Source organism: Diorhabda sublineata, chromosome 11, assembly GCF_026230105.1.
Source record: "Diorhabda sublineata isolate icDioSubl1.1 chromosome 11, icDioSubl1.1, whole genome shotgun sequence".
NCBI classification, from domain to species: Eukaryota; Metazoa; Arthropoda; class Insecta; order Coleoptera; family Chrysomelidae; genus Diorhabda; species Diorhabda sublineata.
In genome coordinates, this window is record NC_079484.1 from 3,658,809 (window position 1) to 3,678,043 (window position 19,235).

The 19,235-nt window shown below is 32.4% G+C and overlaps 1 protein-coding gene across 1 annotated transcript in view; it reads right to left on the reverse strand.

Moving 5' to 3' along the window:
* LOC130450323 (high affinity cGMP-specific 3',5'-cyclic phosphodiesterase 9A) overlaps positions 1 to 19,235 on the reverse strand; it is a 180,617-nt gene that overhangs the window by 59,912 nt on the left and 101,470 nt on the right. Inside the window, exon 2 of the mRNA XM_056788656.1 lies at positions 15,830 to 16,114. Coding sequence (XP_056644634.1) covers positions 15,830 to 15,929 — 100 coding nt within the window. The 5' untranslated portion in view covers positions 15,930 to 16,114. The remainder of the gene's footprint in view (positions 1 to 15,829; positions 16,115 to 19,235) is intronic.

Below are 19,235 nucleotides of genomic sequence, written 5' to 3' on the forward strand. Positions count from 1 at the left end.
CTTTGTATACATATTCTTGAAGGTATTAGGAATAACATAGGATACTTTTTACGAAAAAAATTAGTTTCCTCAAAGCCATTTAGCATTCTAGTAATGGAGTTCCAATCCTGACTGCTGTACCAATCAACAATTGACTATAGTTTCAGCTGTTTGGAATTTTTTGTTATATTTTTGTTAGTTTTCTTATCTTTACACATACAAATCGAGTTTTTGAGGTTAGGTGTCTTTGGTTTTAATTCTTACTCTGTTCTTCTTAAAAAATACCTCGAAAGCAAAAGCCCAGTGCAGCAAAAGTTCTTTGGTTCACGCAGTGATCAGAAAACAACAACAAGCAGAGCGATGAAGTGATTTGAGAGCAGCTGGAAATCCTCTTCAGGTACGAGTTAGAAGCCCCAGATCAATGCCAATGCAGTCCACGCGCCGTCGAAATTTCATGCTTGAGGATTGGACGGTATTCAATGGTACTAGGTTTCGAAATGATCCTTCAATTTAATATAATAATCATTCTTCAATGTCACTATTGCGATGCTTTCAAATGGAAAGATGAAACTGTTGGAATGTGCTGTTCCAGAAGAGTCATTAAAAAACTTTATTGTTAAGTTTTATTGATGATTCAAAGTAATTTTTAAGCAAAATAAGAAATTATAACTATAGTTTTCAAACACATTGATTCATTTCTGTCGTAATGATCTCTGATTTGACTTATTTAATGGCTTAAATGCGAGCGAAGCCTCTAGTTTCAAATATTTTGTATCAAAAAGTTTTTTGAATTCAATTTGTTCGACTCACCATACTAAAAGTTCGATAAAATGATCTGTGAAGTACGAAATTGAAAAAATTGGTGTTTCTTTGTATTTTCAAGCTCTAGTCCGCCGGAAATTGAAAATTTGACAAGGAGTGAAGCTTTGGAGGGTTGGAAACGCATGAAAATATAACTAATGTATAAATGTGAAACTGTGATATATTGGAAACTAAAAGACGTGTAAAGAAGAAAAGAATGTAACAAATTTTGTAGGTATTTCAATCATGATAAGAGATATATACCTATACACGGCGAGAAATCGCAATTGAGCAGAATTAAAAAATATTGCACCTTACTCCATAATAGTTGTTTTCCAATTACACAATTTGAGCACCTAAAAGCACTATAAAAGGGTCTAAGTGGGTGAAAAAAAAGTAATAGCTTCAAAAAAGTGCTTCTATGGAAATCGTATTTTACATTTAATTAATCGAGTATCTAAACAAATAATTTGTAACACGTTTTCAAATTTGACAACGTCGAGCCTATGGATTTCGTGCTCAAAGAGCTTGATGAATTGTTTGTACTCAATTACCGACTTTACGAGAACTAGAACATAATTCTGAGCATATTTATTGATCAACTTGTGAGGATTCCATTAATTATTTTATTCTATATTCATCTCAGGTAAGTCCACGGATATTATGACACTAGTGCTTCAAACTTTCCTTAATCATTTTTTCTTTTTGTTTATTTTTATAAATCTTTTGGATTTTTTGTCTCCTTTGATAAATGGTTTCGAAAAACAGGTAAAATTTGATATTTTTATTTATTTCGGTCTTTATAAAAAAATATTTTCACCGCAATAGGTCGAAACATAGAATTAAGTTATAATAATAATAAAATGGAACCAAGTGAATCAATTATATAGCAGCTCTTAATCAAGTATCCTTTTGTTAATTCTGTTGCGGAATTTTTTTAATAAAACCGATTGGGTTGCTATTGGGATCCCTCTTTAGGACCGCATATTAGAAAATCACGCAAATCCCCGTCCAACCCAAATTGGGCAATACTGATTCGGCCCTAATCGGTGTTTTCTTTTACTTTTATAGATACAAATTTTTACCAGAGACGTCGTACTTCTTAAACTATATCTTTGTCCTTGATCTCAATGTATTTTTTGATATTTTATTAGAAATATTGGGGGTTTCTTAAGTAGAAACAAATAATTAACTTAGGAATATGGTTAGGTAATTTAATACAAATAAATCGGAAACATATTATTTTAATGTTCAATTTTAAAGTCATTTAAATTTCAAAATATTTTGGGTTCTCTCATTTAGAGTCAACGTAGGCCTCAATGGGAAAAAATTGACTTGACTTGATTGATTGACTTCTATTGTCGTTTAGGAATTTTGAATGAGGTTTTAATTGGGGTTTCCACTGTAAGGAAAATCTAACTTGGGCACAATAAGCTCCAGATGTAAACTTTGGGCAATACTAAACGAATTCCTAGTCGGGTAGTAGCTCCAAAAGCTGCGGAACTTCTCGTTATTTCTAATCATGTTTCAATGTGTCAATTCGAGCGTGTCTTTGTATGTTTGGAGATATAATGAAGGTTTAGTGTACTTCGAAATCATTCCAGATGGTCGATCTTCAGATCCATGGCGAAATTTTTGCGAAAGTCTTATGAGAGTTCACTGAACATTAAGTTGAAGCTACAGAATAGGATGGGCTACACTATTCGATTAAAACTCCTTATATGAACGAATCATGAAGTATATTTGACGTGAAATTATAAAATGGAACCAAAATGAACCAATCAAACAACACTTGATCGTTGGATGAATATAAAATATAATTATAACGAGAATTCCTTTAAGCTAAGCTTTTGGAATGATCAATTATTGTCGATACTTCTTTGATTTACAGGTTTTTTTATCTCATTGAAATCGGCGGATTTTTTATTGAACGTTCAAATAGAACGGAATTGTGAACGAACATATCCATTTCCTTCGCAGTATATATTCCTTTAATCTGTTACATACGATGGTGATACAATTTTTTTCTTTCAAGGTTTCTGTGATAAATCGACGACATCTGAAAAGCACGAGATTAGATTTCCGACGATTTAACTGGATAACGTGGTTTGACAAGGCAATTGCCCCAAACCTCTTTTACATATTCGAATATCGGTTTATCAAATCGTCGTTGAGGTTGAATTCGTTAAAGATTGTAGAAATACATTTTAGTACAAATATAAAGTGAATTTATTAAAGACAAAAAATGTATGCAAGGAAACGGTTATTTTCAGAAGAAATACGTAAACTTATTTTAATGCTATCGTTCAAAATGTTTTGTTGGAAAGAATATTTTGGTGATGCTACAAACACATTTATGATTATGAAGATCTACTAAATATGATGCGATGAAATAAACTGTATATCATTTATATTTTAATAAAGGAATTCATACTCTCAAGATATTTGCTGCAGCGGAAGACAACGACGTAATTTCCAACGTAAGTCGTTAAACTTTGCGCAAACAGTTACACTAACTCAATTATACTTTTGAAATGTAGAAAATAATCTGGTAAAGAAACTTGTTTCCGTAAAATGGTATAGTAAAGGTAAAATAGGATTAAATCCGATATTAAATTGGGCGCTTCTGATTTTCTGGTTACTGAATAATCCTAGCATTTCTTAGAAAAATTACGGGCACGATTTTTCGAAATTTTGAAACGCTAATAACACGAAAACTAAGAAAAATTCGAAAAAAACTGCTCGAACACAAAATGTAGTGCTCAAAATTCTCTACAAAAAGAGTCTTAAATCATTTTTTCTCTTCCCAAAGGAACTTATAGCAAAATCAATAAAAAAGTAACCAGGAGATTAATTTCTATTCTATTTTTACATCAATTTCATTATCAAACTCAGACAATGACTGCATTTATTGATGTTATTGCCTTTAGTAATTCGATTAGTTACAATTTCATGATATTATTACTTGATTGTTCGACGAAATAAACGATATATTTGGCGTATAATTTCGACTCGTATATTTCCTAAGTTCGTAGTTCATCGATATGAATAACAAACTAAAAATGAAATTAATCAGCTATATCATATTTAAATAAAACCATTCGAGCGCCAGTAGTGCAAGGATTTGATTTATATTGGTTATATTTTGTTGTATGATGTTTGATATTTAACAAACATAAAATTTTTATCGTTTTATTATTTAAAGTAGAGTAAAAACGTGTCGTACATATCAAATGCTCCAACTACATCGGCCCTTACAGAACAAATTCAAACACAACTCGTTTTACGTTTATGTCCTTTAAATAGTCGCAACATCACCATTGATGTAGTTGAATTTGTAAAATTCTTAAGGGTTGTTGTAGCCAATTCCTTGTCTTTATATAAAAAATTAAATTCCTCCTGCTTTGCGCTGAGATCAGTTTTCAAAGAACTAAACTTAACAGTCTATTATGCCCTTATTGAGTCGCATCTCCGATATGCCCTTTCCTTCTGGGGTGACGTGTGGTACGAATTTGAGCAAATCTTCAAATTAGCGGTTAGATATTTACTCGGCTTAAGCACCAGGACTCACTGTAAGGACTTCTTCAATAGATTAAAAATTCTGACTCTTCCTTTCTAATTCATCTGAATCCGTTTGCATAATTTGTAAGAAGGCTTCTCCAATTTCAGAAAGATCGGACCGGAACGCGGTGTACGAACTTTGATTCAGACTGTCCTTGAGAGGTTTTTTGATTCTTTTCATTTGATATCTATATCATTTTCTTTTCTTCTAAATTTGTAGATAATTCGATTAGATAATCAAACTGTTTTGTTACAAATTATATTCTTTCTGTTCTTCTTTGTATATCGAAAACTTTTTATTAATGCTTCTAAAAGTTCTCGATTTTAGATCTCTTCTGTTTTAAAATTGGTTTTTTTAATAATTTTTGGAAGATAAAATTTGACGTTTCGACTTTTCTTTAAGTTTTCATTAAAATATAATATTGACACACTCATATTTGAAGTAGGTTGTTGTTATTGTGAATTTTATGGATTTTTTCAAATGTGTTTCGAGGTATTTCTGTATATTCTTTAATTTTGTCCCATTTTTTATCAATATACTTTTTCCAGTGGTAATAGGATTATTTGTATACGAAGAAACCACATCCAGCTAAATAAATACATATTCGTTAGAGATTTTTATATTTTTTCTTGAAAATTCTATGTGGTTTTGATTTGGTGTTTGTTTTGGTATAAAATTTTTTTTGTGTTTGAATAATTGAAACAATCAGTCGAAGGGGAATGTCAGGCTCGTGCAGCTTTGGTAAACCATATATTTTAGGGAGTAAGGCATTGTGAGAGACCTAAAATCTGATGCATTAATACATCAAAAGGTCTAAGGAATAAGAACTTTTTATTTTGAACTGTTTCGAGCATTGGGACTTCATCTGGGTGTTCATAACTTTTATACCAATAAAGTTAAGGGTGAAGCGTTTCTATAACATTTATGGAGCGTAGTTTTGATTTCATTTTCTCCCCAGGTAGCGATTCAATATAATTAAATGACGCCCTTATTTTTGTTAATTCTAATAATCACCTGTTTATCTAGATTATTTAATAAATTAAACTAGTGTGGTATCACCAACCATTAATTTTATTGGCTTCCAATTATTCAGTTTTACACAATTGGAAGGCGAATTGTGTATACATACGTAGAATTGGTTGTTAAAATTTTCCACTAAAATGCACTAGAATCAAAATAAACCAACCTATAATATTGACGTACAGTGAAAATATCTTTTGTCGTATATTTGGAATTTAAGCTTGATTTCTGCTAGTAGATACTCGATTTTATAAAACAGCCTGAGCTTGATTCATATCGAATCGAATTTGATATCAAAAAACCCACATGCTCCATTTTCAGGATAGTTCTTTTGTGAAAGAATATGAGGTTAGAAGATTGAACTGAAAAACCGAGAATCGTTGATATTTGGAGTTTACATTCAGATACATAATCTTATTATACAAATTTTTCAAAATGTTGGTTATCATATCAATTTCAATATTGACAGAGATTCAACCCGCACATATCTAGTTAACTACAAAACGAGAAAACGTTGTAAAAATCAAACTTTCAGTATTTGTCTCAAAATTTGTTTTCCAATAAGAGGTGTTATTTTGAGCAGCCCGCTATTTCGGTAAATGTCACTTTTGAAGCTGTCATTTTTTGACATTTGACAAGTAGAAACTACGCCATTGATGAAAATGGAACGATACACGCTTCAATAACGCAATGAAATTATTAAAATTCACTATAAAAATGGTGAAAGTTTGGCAGAGTCGATTCGTAAAACTAAAACATTTTTGGGTCGACGTGAAGCACCTTCTCGGACCGCAATACACAAATTGGTGGAGAAATTTGAGCTGTTGGGACAAGCTAGTGATGTGAAGAATAAAACCCGTGCACGTCGCTCAAGAACAACTGAGAATATTGCTGCTGTAGCCCAAAGTGTTGAACAAAACCCAGGTTTGTCCATTCCTCGGCGTTCTTTGGAATTAGCCATTCCACCAACGTCATTACACCGTATTTTGCATATAGACTTGGGTCTTAAGGCATATAAAGTTCAGTTAACATAAGAACTCAAGCCGGCCGATCATCAACAACGTCGTGTCTTTGCTGATTAGGTCCTTGAAATGCATTAAAATGATCCGGAATTTCATCAAAAAATGATCTTAACTGATGAGGCCCATTTCCACCTTGGTGGTTACGTCAATAAACAAAATTGTCGAATCTGGGGCCGAGAAAATCCAAGAGTTATTGCTGAAAATTCTCTCCATCCTCAACGCGTGACTGTTTGGTGCGGTTTATGGTCTGGCGGTGTCATTGGACCTTACTTTTTCGAAAATGAGGCTGGAGCAACAGTTACGGTGAATGGATTGCGCTATCGAGAGTTGATTATTGATTTTTTATGGCCGGAATTGGATGGTATTGATATGGACAACATTTACTTTCAACAAGACGGCGCTACGTGCCACACAAGCAACGAAACCATCGATCTTTTACGGGAAAAATTTCTCTCTAAGAGGTGATCACAATTGGCCACCGAGATCTTGTGATTTAACACCTTGCGACTTTTTCCTTTGGGGCCACGTGAAAGATAAGGTCTACGCCAACAGTCCAGCATCGATTCAAGACCTCAAAGATGGAATTCGTGAGGCTATCGAGGACATAGGAGAGCCGCTTTGCAATTTGGTTACGGAAAATTTCATGAAAAGGATATGGTTCTGTAAGCGCAGTCGTGGCGGCCATTTGGCTGATGTTGTGTTCCATTATTAACGGCATACCTTCCTCTTTATAATGAAATAAACATCCGAACATTTATCTCAAAAAATGGCCTTTTTCTTTGAAGATCAAAGGAAATGTTTCAAGAAGAATAATCTTGTTCTTATTTTTGCGCCTAACCAAAATAATGAAGAATTATAATAGCTTCTAAGTTAGTATAGTACCTTCAAGGTATTCAGTACAATTAAAAAAGAGTCCAATAAAACCAATTTACATACCAGAATTGTCATTTGTACACAAGTGTAGATTTAGCTAGAAGGCAGAAAGTTGAACCAAAAGATTAAGGGTGTTCATTTGAATTTAATAATGATGGTAAATAAGTCAGATTGTGGATAATTATCGAGCTGAAAATCAGTTAAATAGCAGAGCTGATCTGGTTTAGAAAAAACAATTTCTTGTTCATAATAGCAGTTAATATGCCGCAGTAATTGGGTTTCAGCTACATGAAAATGCGCTTCCTTATGTTGTAAGAATAATTCAAAATGTTTAGTATGATTTTGGTCTAATTGACGCACCAAATTTTCTCGCTTTTGCCCAAAAGGGACACAACAATTAAAGAGAATAATATGGGACCAAACAACATAAAAAGCAAATAAACATTGAATATGATAACACTGAAAGTGGAAAAATTCACGAGGTTTTTCGAAAACAAAATGAGAAAAAACCTAAGTTTTTCTATGTTTAAGCGATTTTCAAACGTTTTTCGTATTTTTTCATTCGTAGGGTGAATTAATAAACAATGTTTTTTACGTCCTTAATTTATTTACACATTATAAAATACACTTAACTTATAATAATTTACTTACAAATATCACTTAAATAATGATCTACGATTACTTTTTCGAATCCGTACTTTTCACTACGAATATTTAGTTAAAACTAAACTAACTGCGTTTAGACAAATCATTTATATACCTAAATAAATTTCTGCAACGAAAAGAAAGAAAAGAAGGGAATAAATAAACTTTTCTAGAAATTATTCGAAAGAAATACTGTAAATAAAAAGTTATGAAAGGAAACATCGAAGGCGCTTCCGCCATTTATAGAAAATTGTGAAAGACGTTGCCCGAAAAGCGCCGCGCGAATTCAGCGAATATTTAAAATTCCATAGTAGCTGGGCCATTTTGCGAAATTATTATAAAACCAAAAAACTTCGAAAGTTGTTATATTTCGAGAAATATAAAACGTTTCAAGGAGTGAATTGAAAGGTAAAAATGTGTTAAAACTCAAAAAATTTGGGATATATATCAAGAAATTTGATATAAACCCAAAAAGATGAAAGCCGAAAAATTTAAGAGTTTTTTTTAAATGAATTATGGGAACAAACCCACATTTTTCGAAAATGGAATAAAACCTAAAAAAGGGTTTTTTTCTGAAAAAAAAAATGTCATGAAACCAAAAATATTCGGATATTTTGACAAAAATCCGAGAAATATATAATATTTTGAGGAATAATATGAAAAAAAACCTGGATTTTTGCCTTTCAAGATATTTTAAATGAAAACATGACTTAAAACATAAAATTTTAGGGTATTTTTTGATAAATCATAAAAATATACCCAAAAATATTCAGAATATATGAAATTCTAGGTTAAAAACCTTAGAAATCACAGAATTTTTGAAAATAACGTGAATTTTTACGTTTATTAGGCAATTTTAAGAAGAATATGGGATAAAACTCAAAAGTTTCTCAGGAAAAATGCTATAAACCCAGAACTACAGAAGAAATGCTAATGATGACCGAGATGGAATTCTGATGAAAGAACAGCGGGCAAATCCAGAAAAATAACAAAATAAGAAAGATAAAGGGAAAAGCCACACATTAATCGAAGACATCAAAACTAAACAATTAAGCTGGTATGGTCACTTACAAATAATGTCAAACAAGATAATACTTGAACATGTAGATGCTCGCAGCAGTTTACGCAACCACCAAAATGCTTTATTCAAATATCTAGCTTATAAACAACCCTAGTAGTGGAAGGTTAGGTCTTGATTGATAGATAACCTATTTTGTATAACTCTTATTAACTCTAAAGACAATACAACATATTAAACGCCCTCATATGACTATTCCATTAAACTATTAGATCTATGAGTTGTAATTTTATATTGTTTTTGATATTAAACATTATATAAGCGGATTCGAATTCAACGTTTTCGGCATTTTTATTTCTATTATTTTCGAACAACTCAATGCTAATAGAATTTTAATAATATCAGAATGTGAAGCTTCTCTTTTAAAGCTTTCCATGCAACACTAAAAATTTCAATTTGTATATCTCTAGCGGATATTCGAATAAAGAGTCTCTTTTTTACAATTTCATTTGATTCCGAATGTCAAAGAGCCTTTTTCGAATGTATGTCTGAAACGTTATTGGCGGGATAAAACATTGAATGAACGGAAGTGCGGTAGAGTCGGATGAACATCTTTATGGTAGTATTATTATTATGATGTGATCTTCGATTTTGTGTCTGGTAGAGATATTTTATATTTAAATTTGATCACAAAGTTACTATAACCGTTAAATTGTGAGTTACTGGATTTTTAGTACGAACGTAGGTGAAGTTTATTCTGTTTTTAGTCATATACGAGGTCTCACAAGCAATGAGACCGACGCCACGTAGCAACACCCTTTAAAGTAATTTCCTACCGCGTTAATACACCAGGAGTTGTAGTAAGTCTTCTAAGATGGAAATTCATTGTTGTTTTTTGCCCCCTTGTAAAGTTTTTCAAGGTTGATTATATATAGAGCTACCTAATCGCAAATTTTGCAGCTATTTCGAGATTCATATTCAATCAGTTTGCTATCATCCGGTTCTTCTCCTTGCGCTTCGCCTTCCATACTTTTAAGGCTTTCCTTGAACATTTTATGTCAACAAAACATTTGTATACTTCTTAGAAAATCATCACCAAACACTTTGAATACTTTATTATACGTTTTAATCGCCGAATGAAGTTTTGCACAAAATTAAGCTGCTCTAGATTTTCCATCTCAATTTTTATGACAAATATAAAGACAACAAACACTTAAACATTTAAAAAACAATTAATAATCGTATGAAGGTGGAAAAAATAACTATGGATTATAGATTAGTTGTACCACATTATGTTTTATTTCGTCCTACAAATTTTTCCGCAATAAACTTCTTGCTTGGTAACTATTGAACATACCACTTGCCGATTTTGGCAACAATGTATTTGTATCAAGACTTTGTGCAACATCAATTCTAGAAATGAACTGAGACTCAACTCGTAGGAGAGGAAAAAACTTCGGGACATCTACGTTCCAATCCAAGACCAAGAATAATGAGATTTATGCCCTGTATGGAGAACCCAGGCTATGCAAGACTAAACTAACTTGGTCTCCTCGAATGGATGCTGTAGGCAAAAGTCGGAAGGTCGCAAACTATCAGGACGACCACGCATAAGATGACAGGACGACTTAGAACAGGACCTAAGAGAATTAGGTGTCCTAAACTGGCGGAGAAAAGTATAACATCGAGAAGAATGGAGGACAGTTGTCCGGGAGGCTAAGGATCTTCAAGAATCGTAGCGCCAATTGGTAAGTAACTCAAGTTCCAACAAAAATCTAAGTAAGGTGGTTATTCATTGACAAGAAGTGATCCTTTGTTTCAATCTGTCCACTTCACGTTGTTGTTGATGTTCTAGACCAGCAGTAATACCGACGCTCTCGATGATGTTCATTTCCTTGGTGAAATTACCAGAAGTAGGCAGTTTGAGGCTTTGGAATCAACCAAAAAAGGGTGATTAGTTGCTTTTATCACTTCCTATCAACGAACGAATAACCACCCTACCGAAAAACCAATTTTTGTTTTCATTTTGAATCTTGAAGTCTTCCGCATACCATTTTTATTTGGGCCTTACTTTTTTCGTGTCGTTTGAGTCGATTTTTTTCTCACGAATTTATTTTCAATACAAGTACTCTTAGGATTTAGAAAATAGTCGTAAAAACATATCAACAAACAATTGTTTCATTTACAAATTTCCAAGAATGAATTTTCTCCGAATTCTATTCTTTCTCTTTTGTTTGAAAGCACAGATAATAACGTTATTTTGATATGCCTTTAAAGAAAAAATTCATCTCGTTTTCCGGCTTTGTATACAACATTATTCCGCATCGCCCGTGGCTAGAGAAACGTTAAAAGGGCCTAAATGGCTTTAAACTCTAATTATACTAGAATTTTGGGGTTGTTTAACATGTTGAGGATTCAAATTCTATTTGGGGCCATCAACAAGTGTCAGATATCGATTAACTGAGACATTAATGCACGTGATGTCCCTAGCTAATTCTGATTATACCTTCATTCTGATATATTACTTAAAATTCGTGATTAACTATCTGAATAACGTCAGTTATAGTTTCGTCGTCGTAGCTTAACTGAAACGTGGGAAAAGTGAACAGAAACTGATACAGAGCCAGACCAGAAACTTGTTGAATCAACCGTGATCTGTGATCAAAAGTTCTTTGAAGAAAAATGATAGATGATGATGGTAGATATTCATCGTAAGTTTTTAAAAGCAACTAGACAAAATACTCCTGAAACTAAAACTACAAATTGACAGAAATAAAAAACTGTGAACGTCCGTCGAATGTTCTTATTAAGATCTTATTTTAATCAATCACATTCCCGCTTTAGCTTTGAAATTCAACTCAAGACCTTCACTAATTAGCAACCCATAACAGCGAATACGCTTCAATGTTAACTGAAATAAGTGGTGTGGAATTATATAAAATATCATTCCAAAAATTGCTTCAAGGCTTCAAATAAATAATCAGGTAGCGTCACTACACGTTTTTGAATTCATTTTAGAATGAGATTCACAGGATACAACAATAATTGATTGGAAAATATATTCCTGCGGTATCAGTTCCCGTAATATTTGATAATCGTTATACATAGAAATCCGATATCCAGTTGCCGGAGGTGATAATTGCTAATTTATTTAACCTGTAAATCGGTTTCATTTTACTAATGGATGTTCTTCGAAAATGGACCGTAAATTCCAAATAAAAAGATGATACTGGTGCTAAAGTAACGAGATATCCATGAAAATACTCATTCTAAAAACTTCACAATCCAAATAATGGGAATATATATACATTGAGAAGCAGAAAGCTTGTTGACGTGGGTTGAAAATAATTCAAGAAATATATACAATATTACATGCACTAGCTTTGTCCGTATTTTATTACATGCACTAGTTTTTGTCCCTATTTTATTACATGCACTGATTTTTGTCCGTATTTTATTACATGCACTAGTTTTTGACCCTATTTTATTACATACACTAGTTTTTGACCCTATTTTATTACATGCTCTGGTTTTGTCCGTATTTTATTACTTACATGCACTGGTTTTTGTCCCTATTTTATTACATGCACTAGTTTTTGACCGTATTTTATTACATGCACTAGTTTTTGACCGTATTTTATTACATGCACTAGTTTTTGACCCTATTTTATTACATGCACTAGTTTTTGACTCTATTTTATTATATGCTCTGGTTTTTGTCCGTATTTTATTACTTACATGCACTGGTTTTTGTCCCTATTTTATTACATGCACTGGTTTTTGACCCTATTTTATTACATGCACTAGTTTTTGACTCTATTTTATTACATGCTCTGGTTTTTGTCCGTATTTTATTACTTACATGCACTGGTTTTTGTCCCTATTTTATTACATGCACTAGTTTTTGACCGTATTTTATTACATGCACTAGTTTTTGACCCCATTTTATTATATGCTCTGGTTTTGTCCGTATTTTATTACTTACATGCACTGGTTTTTGTCCCTATTTCATTACATACACTAGTTTTTGACCGTATTTTATTACATGCACTAGTTTTTGACCCTCTTTTATTACATGCACTAGTTTTTGACTCTATTTTATTACATGCACTGATTTTTGTCCGTATTTTATTACATGCACTAGTTTTTGACCCTATTTTATTACATACACTAGTTTTTGACCCTATTTTATTACATGCTCTGGTTTTGTCCGTATTTTATTACTTACATGCACTGGTTTTTGTCCCTATTTTATTACATGCACTAGTTTTTGACCGTATTTTATTACATGCACTAGTTTTTGACCGTATTTTATTACATGCACTAGTTTTTGACCCTATTTTATTACATGCACTAGTTTTTGACTCTATTTTATTACATGCTCTGGTTTTTGTCCGTATTTTATTACTTACATGCACTGGTTTTTGTCCCTATTTTATTACATGCACTAGTTTTTGACCGTATTTTATTACATGCACTAGTTTTTGACCGTATTTTATTACATGCACTAGTTTTTGACCCTATTTTATTACATGCACTAGTTTTTGACTCTATTTTATTACATGCTCTGGTTTTTGTCCGTATTTTATTACTTACATGCACTAGTTTTTGACTCTATTTTATTACATGCTCTGGTTTTTGTCCGTATTTTATTACTTACATGCACTAGTTTTTGTCCCTATTTTATTACATGCACTAGTGTTTGACCGTATTTTATTACATGCACTAGTTTTTGACCCCATTTTATTACATGGACTGGTTTTTGTCCCTATTTTATTACGTGCACTAGTTTTTGACCCCATTTTATTACATGCTCTGGTTTTTGTCCGTATTTTATTACTTACATGCACTGGTTTTTGTCCCTATTTTATACAAATATTTGCGGATGCCATGTTTTTAACGTTGAATTAGTTTCTTTGTTTTCAAGGTAAATTGATAGAAAAAAAACCAACCCTTAAAGATTTGGTAATTAGTTCAAATGTATTCTCACTATTGAAGCATTATTCATACTAAAAGGCAAATGTCTTGGATTGATTTTCGATGGTAAGCTGAACTTCTGGTAGCAGATTCGTCCTACAGCTAACAAAGCCTTCATGACCAAGCACGTTGATGGTCATCGTCGGTGGACCGGCTGTGAGTTAGAGGCAGAGGTATAGACCGAACACTGAGAATACAGAAGAATAAAAAAAGAGATGCAGAGAAGAGCGGCATTGAAAGTTGCTTCAGCGTATCGGACGATCTCGAGGCCAACCATAATAGTTATTTCGGCAATATACCTGAGAAAAGCTGAGGTACTCGGACTGACAATAGTACAAGAGGAATGAATAAAAAGATATCAAAATTCTTGGAAACAAGATCAAAGAAGAAAGTGAACAAAGCGATTAATATCAAACGTGCAAACTTGGATAGAAAAGTAACATGGTGAAGTCTGATACTAACTAACATAATTTATATTTGCACAGTATGCCCTTACTAAGATAGTACTCTGCATACGTTTTTCTACTGTGAACAATGAAATGTGACCAAAGAGGAATTGGACTTTCACATTAGCGAACTGATGATAGTGATGTTGAGAAAAGAGAACCATTGAAAAAATTGGTTCCTCAAAATATATGTCATAATAGTGGTACTATACACAAATCAAATCATTTGGAAAAACCCTACTCGCGAAATTCAGAAATTGTCTGTAACTTTCGTATGAACAACTTCAGATGTTTAAATATTCATTCAATTTGCAAGCTTGGTATAAAAATGGAATGTATACAAAAAATATTATTGCTTATTATTTTTTGTTGACGAAGTTTTTCTTTGATTGCTTAGTAAGTATCATCACTTCTAAGCGAAGAGAAAAAAACCTGTTTGCAAATTACTTCAATATTATGAACATTGGTTACTAATTTACAAGATATTTCTACTTACAGGTGGCACCTACATCCTTGATCCATACACAAAATGCATCACCTGGTTGTACTCTTAGAACCGTGATTCTAGAAATTTTCTGCTTTAAACCCATTTTTTTTGAAGTCTTAGATACTTTACAAACACATCTTAATATGTGGAAGTATGTCTATTAAATCTCTGCTTTTTATGCTTAGAATATGAGTAGTTATTTTGCTGTGTTTTCGTCCCAATTATTAAATGGTAACGACAACTAGTTCATTTCTGGAAACCAAATAGAGCTGACACGATATTTCTGTATAAATAAAATCAGTGAATAGGTCTAATGATTCTATTGAATACGTAACCAATAATTAGCTTGAAATGGGGCCCATTGGACTCCCAAAGCTTAGCCATTGAGGATATTTGATATTCATGTGAAGAATTCAATATTAAGGTTTGGATTCTCACCAAAATATTATTCACCTCCAAAAGTTCGAATGAATAATTGTTTCAAAATAATGATCCTTGTAAACGATTTAAATGATTGAATTGAAACTTTTAACTAAGTTATCCAATCCACCGTATGTATAGTCATACTAAATCTAAACCATATAATATTTTCAACAAACATCGAACTTCTATTACCATTTTCGTTTCGTTGACGTGAATAATAAATAGAGATCAGTCCAATATCTTTCCTTTGTTTGACAAGGATCTACCATGTATGCGCAAATGAAAATATTATGAAGATAATGGAAACAAATCCCCTAATGCGTTTATTGTATATAAAAATTCCATGCTTATTAAACTATTTGCTTCTGATTCAAATACATTTAGATAAATATCAGGTTAACATTACAAAATGGCACCCAACATAACAAAATTGCCAGGAAATCTGTGAGTAAATTACTCGAGTGAACAGATGCAGGGAAGACAAAAATGTTGTAGCAAAAAGCTGGGTCGAAAGGTCTTAATTTGACGAATTATGGTCAAGTAGACGAAACTGAATTGACACTGTAGAAATCTTACCTTTAATTTGATCTGATGGTGTGTCGGATCGAAAGATCGCAGTCTCGTGGCGCGGCCCCAAGCTGAAGAAGATCCGCACATAAGACGCGGGATGGTCCATGAGCGATGACGCACCGCCGGGCACCGACTCATGGCTCGTCGCGCGACCCAAACGACGCGCTTTCAAAGGTTTCCGTTATCCCTCGATTGCATAGTGCAGTTAGTGATTTAAATAGCGATTTTCCACTTTTTAGTGATACGGAATTTTCAAAACCTTGGTCGATGAAGGGAAAACACATCTTACTTCTGGAACAAAAAAGTATATGGTTCAGTATAATTAGGTAAATTTGATAATGGAAATTTTACATCAGAAATTGCTTATATGTTTTGTTTATTTGTTTGGGGTATTCATATTGTTACGAACTCGTGACCGACATGGGCCGTGAGGCCGGCCCATGATAATGAGAAAGTTTTCGTCATAGCGATGAGTGATTTGTTCACATTGTTTCTTTTGGAACTACTTTCAAGGAAGGTCTAATCATTTTTTTGTTTGTTTACTTTCTATAAATATCGTTTAGGCTATATATTCGGAACAACATAGAACAGTGTGCCGGTGAATTTAAATAAATTATATAAGTTAGTTAAGTGTAGTGTGAGTGTTTAAAAATTCACCACACCGATAGAAATAATATAAATAAATGAGGAAAATATTACAATAAATTGCTTCTATATTATCGATTCTCAAAATATCGATATCCAAGTGGGATATTAGATGAAATCTAGGATGACAACTTCTGCAAACAACTGCTAATATTGGCATAAGCAGCAATACCTTTTAGACATTCAGTCATTTGCAAGAACAAAATCAATTGCACCTGAATATATTTCAAATCTCGTTTTGAATGCAACAGATAAACTTTCTACGGATCCTGAAAACTTATATTCAACTAGTACAAAGCTTTGAAATTATTCAATAGAGAAAAATGAGTTTCATTTATGTTGATATAAATCAAAAATGCAGAAAAATATTTGTTTTAGATAAAACTTGATAATATAAATGATTTAAAACCGACATACTAGGTAATATATTTTAATAGAAACAATAATAAACAATTAGCAGATTATTAGAAATATGATTTTTCCAATTTAAGTACTATTTTTATCATTTTATTGATAAAAAGTTTCCATAATTTCCTTAAGCTTTCATCTTTTTTACGAGCATGGGTTATGGACAATTTAATATTTTGATTTAAAAGTGTTCAATCGTTGAACTAAACTTGCTTTTACGAAATTGTAGACGTCACGTGAATTACATGGGATTTTCATTTCAAAAATGAAGTGAAGGTAGTGTGAATCCGCTTTCCAGCAAAGCAAAAATAGACTCTTTATATAGAAAAATGCAATAGCAAATCGACTGAAATTCCAAGGATTCGTTGAATGAATTAGTATAAAGGAATTGAGAGCGTTTACTGTACAGACGCTAGTTGGGTGAAAAAGACACACCATACTGAAAACATTTTATTGCTAAATTACTGTTTATAAGTGTCTTGATATAACTAAAAGTAAGCCATCTGTTTTTCTTCTTAATTAGATGAACTTCTAGTTTTCCTACTTTTTTTTACCGTCCTACATTGAATTAAAATCTTTAATTTACAGTTAACTATGAGGATAATCCCAGAAGTGTACCTGTCCTGTCTTATAGATGACGGTAGTTGCTTGAAAAACACCACATACTTCATATGTTTCAAGTTTGAAAACGCCACGTTTAATAGTATTTGTTTGGCAGTTATTAATAATGAACGTTTTCAATGAATTTGTAAACATTGAAAAAATACTTTTATTTGGAAGGCTTTAGCCCAACCAATATGAAAGCTGAGCTAGATTCTTTCCTGGGTGAGACTGTTCATTAGTTATAAACAGTAAAATATTGGGTAGCTGAGTTTGGTCGACCAAATGAAGTAAAGACTCCAGAAATGTTGATGAAAATCTACAAAGCGGTACTGGATGATCGTCGACTGAAAGTGCGCGAGCTAGCAGATATGTAGGTATTTCAAAAAGTGCAATACAGCGCATACTAACTGAAACAATAGACTTAAAAGGGAGAAACGGTTCAAAACGATCAACATCGAGTATTATCAACGTTTGAGCGAAGAATCAAGCAAAAACGGTCGCATTTGGCTAAGAAGAAACGAAGACAATGCACCAGCTCACATATCCGTTATTGCAATGGTCAAAACTGATGAATTAAAGTGTGAGTTGCTACCTCATGCACCCTATTCGCCAGATTTTGACCACTCGGATTATTTTCTGTTTCCAGACTTGATCGGTATTCAAAGCATCCGAAGGAGTTCTGTTTGCCTCGGAGGAATAAAATGCTTATCCATATTCGTTTCGTTATAATGAAATATAGTAATTTATATAACTTAACATTAGAAATTTCAATAATTCCGCTAAAGACCACATAAAAGGTTGTTATTTCCATTTGATTTCATACAAATCACACCAAAATATTTTCTTACGGGATTAAAATACCGTAACAAAAAACAATATTGAACATGTATACCCCATGCGTATTTGACTGGCTTAATCCTCCACATGTTTATGGAGTATATAGAAATTCAGATTCGATATTCGTATTTACACAAAGAGGGTAGATAAAAGTAGATTGAAACCATCCAGGAAAGTTGCTATGAATATCAATACAGTTTCCAAAAAATGCAGCAATGGATGTGTTTACTTGTGTATCAATTTGAGAATGGTTCAGATTCACAATTCGGTTCAATGGATACTTTTTATTTAATTGATTTTTTATTCATAAATTATTGTTGATCTTTGAACGTTTTACATTAGTTTCGGCAGACTGCGCTCATATTCAAAAATGCCATTAAATCCAGGAAAATATTTTCTCACTTCGGGTTATTATTTGATTTTAACGAATTTTTGTTAATTAAATTATTACAACGTCAAATAGAGAAGATTCCTGGCTTAGATTTAGATAATAAGAGCTTTTCTCACGGTCAATTATATATTGCGTGTTTCAGAGCTGGAACACCATCTAATTTATTTGTTTATACCCCAAACAAAATATCGTACATCCAACGGCGTTGCGGTAAATTAAGATTTTGTACAATATAATAAATACACATCCTATAATTTTTTATTCACACAGCCTCTACATTTAACTTCCCTCGTAGTATACATATAATTACACGCTGTCGATTGGTCGAATTGTGATAACCATATATGTAATGACGTTAGATATTTTAATAATAATGAAAACAGTCCAGATGGTTGAAGTTTATACATGAAAATTAGAAATTTTGGAATTTAAGATGTGTGTACAGTATTATGTGTTAATGTACTGTTCAATGAACAGTTTTATGTTTATAAGTTTTCTAAAAGTCTTAATTAGTAGTTTTTATCGAAA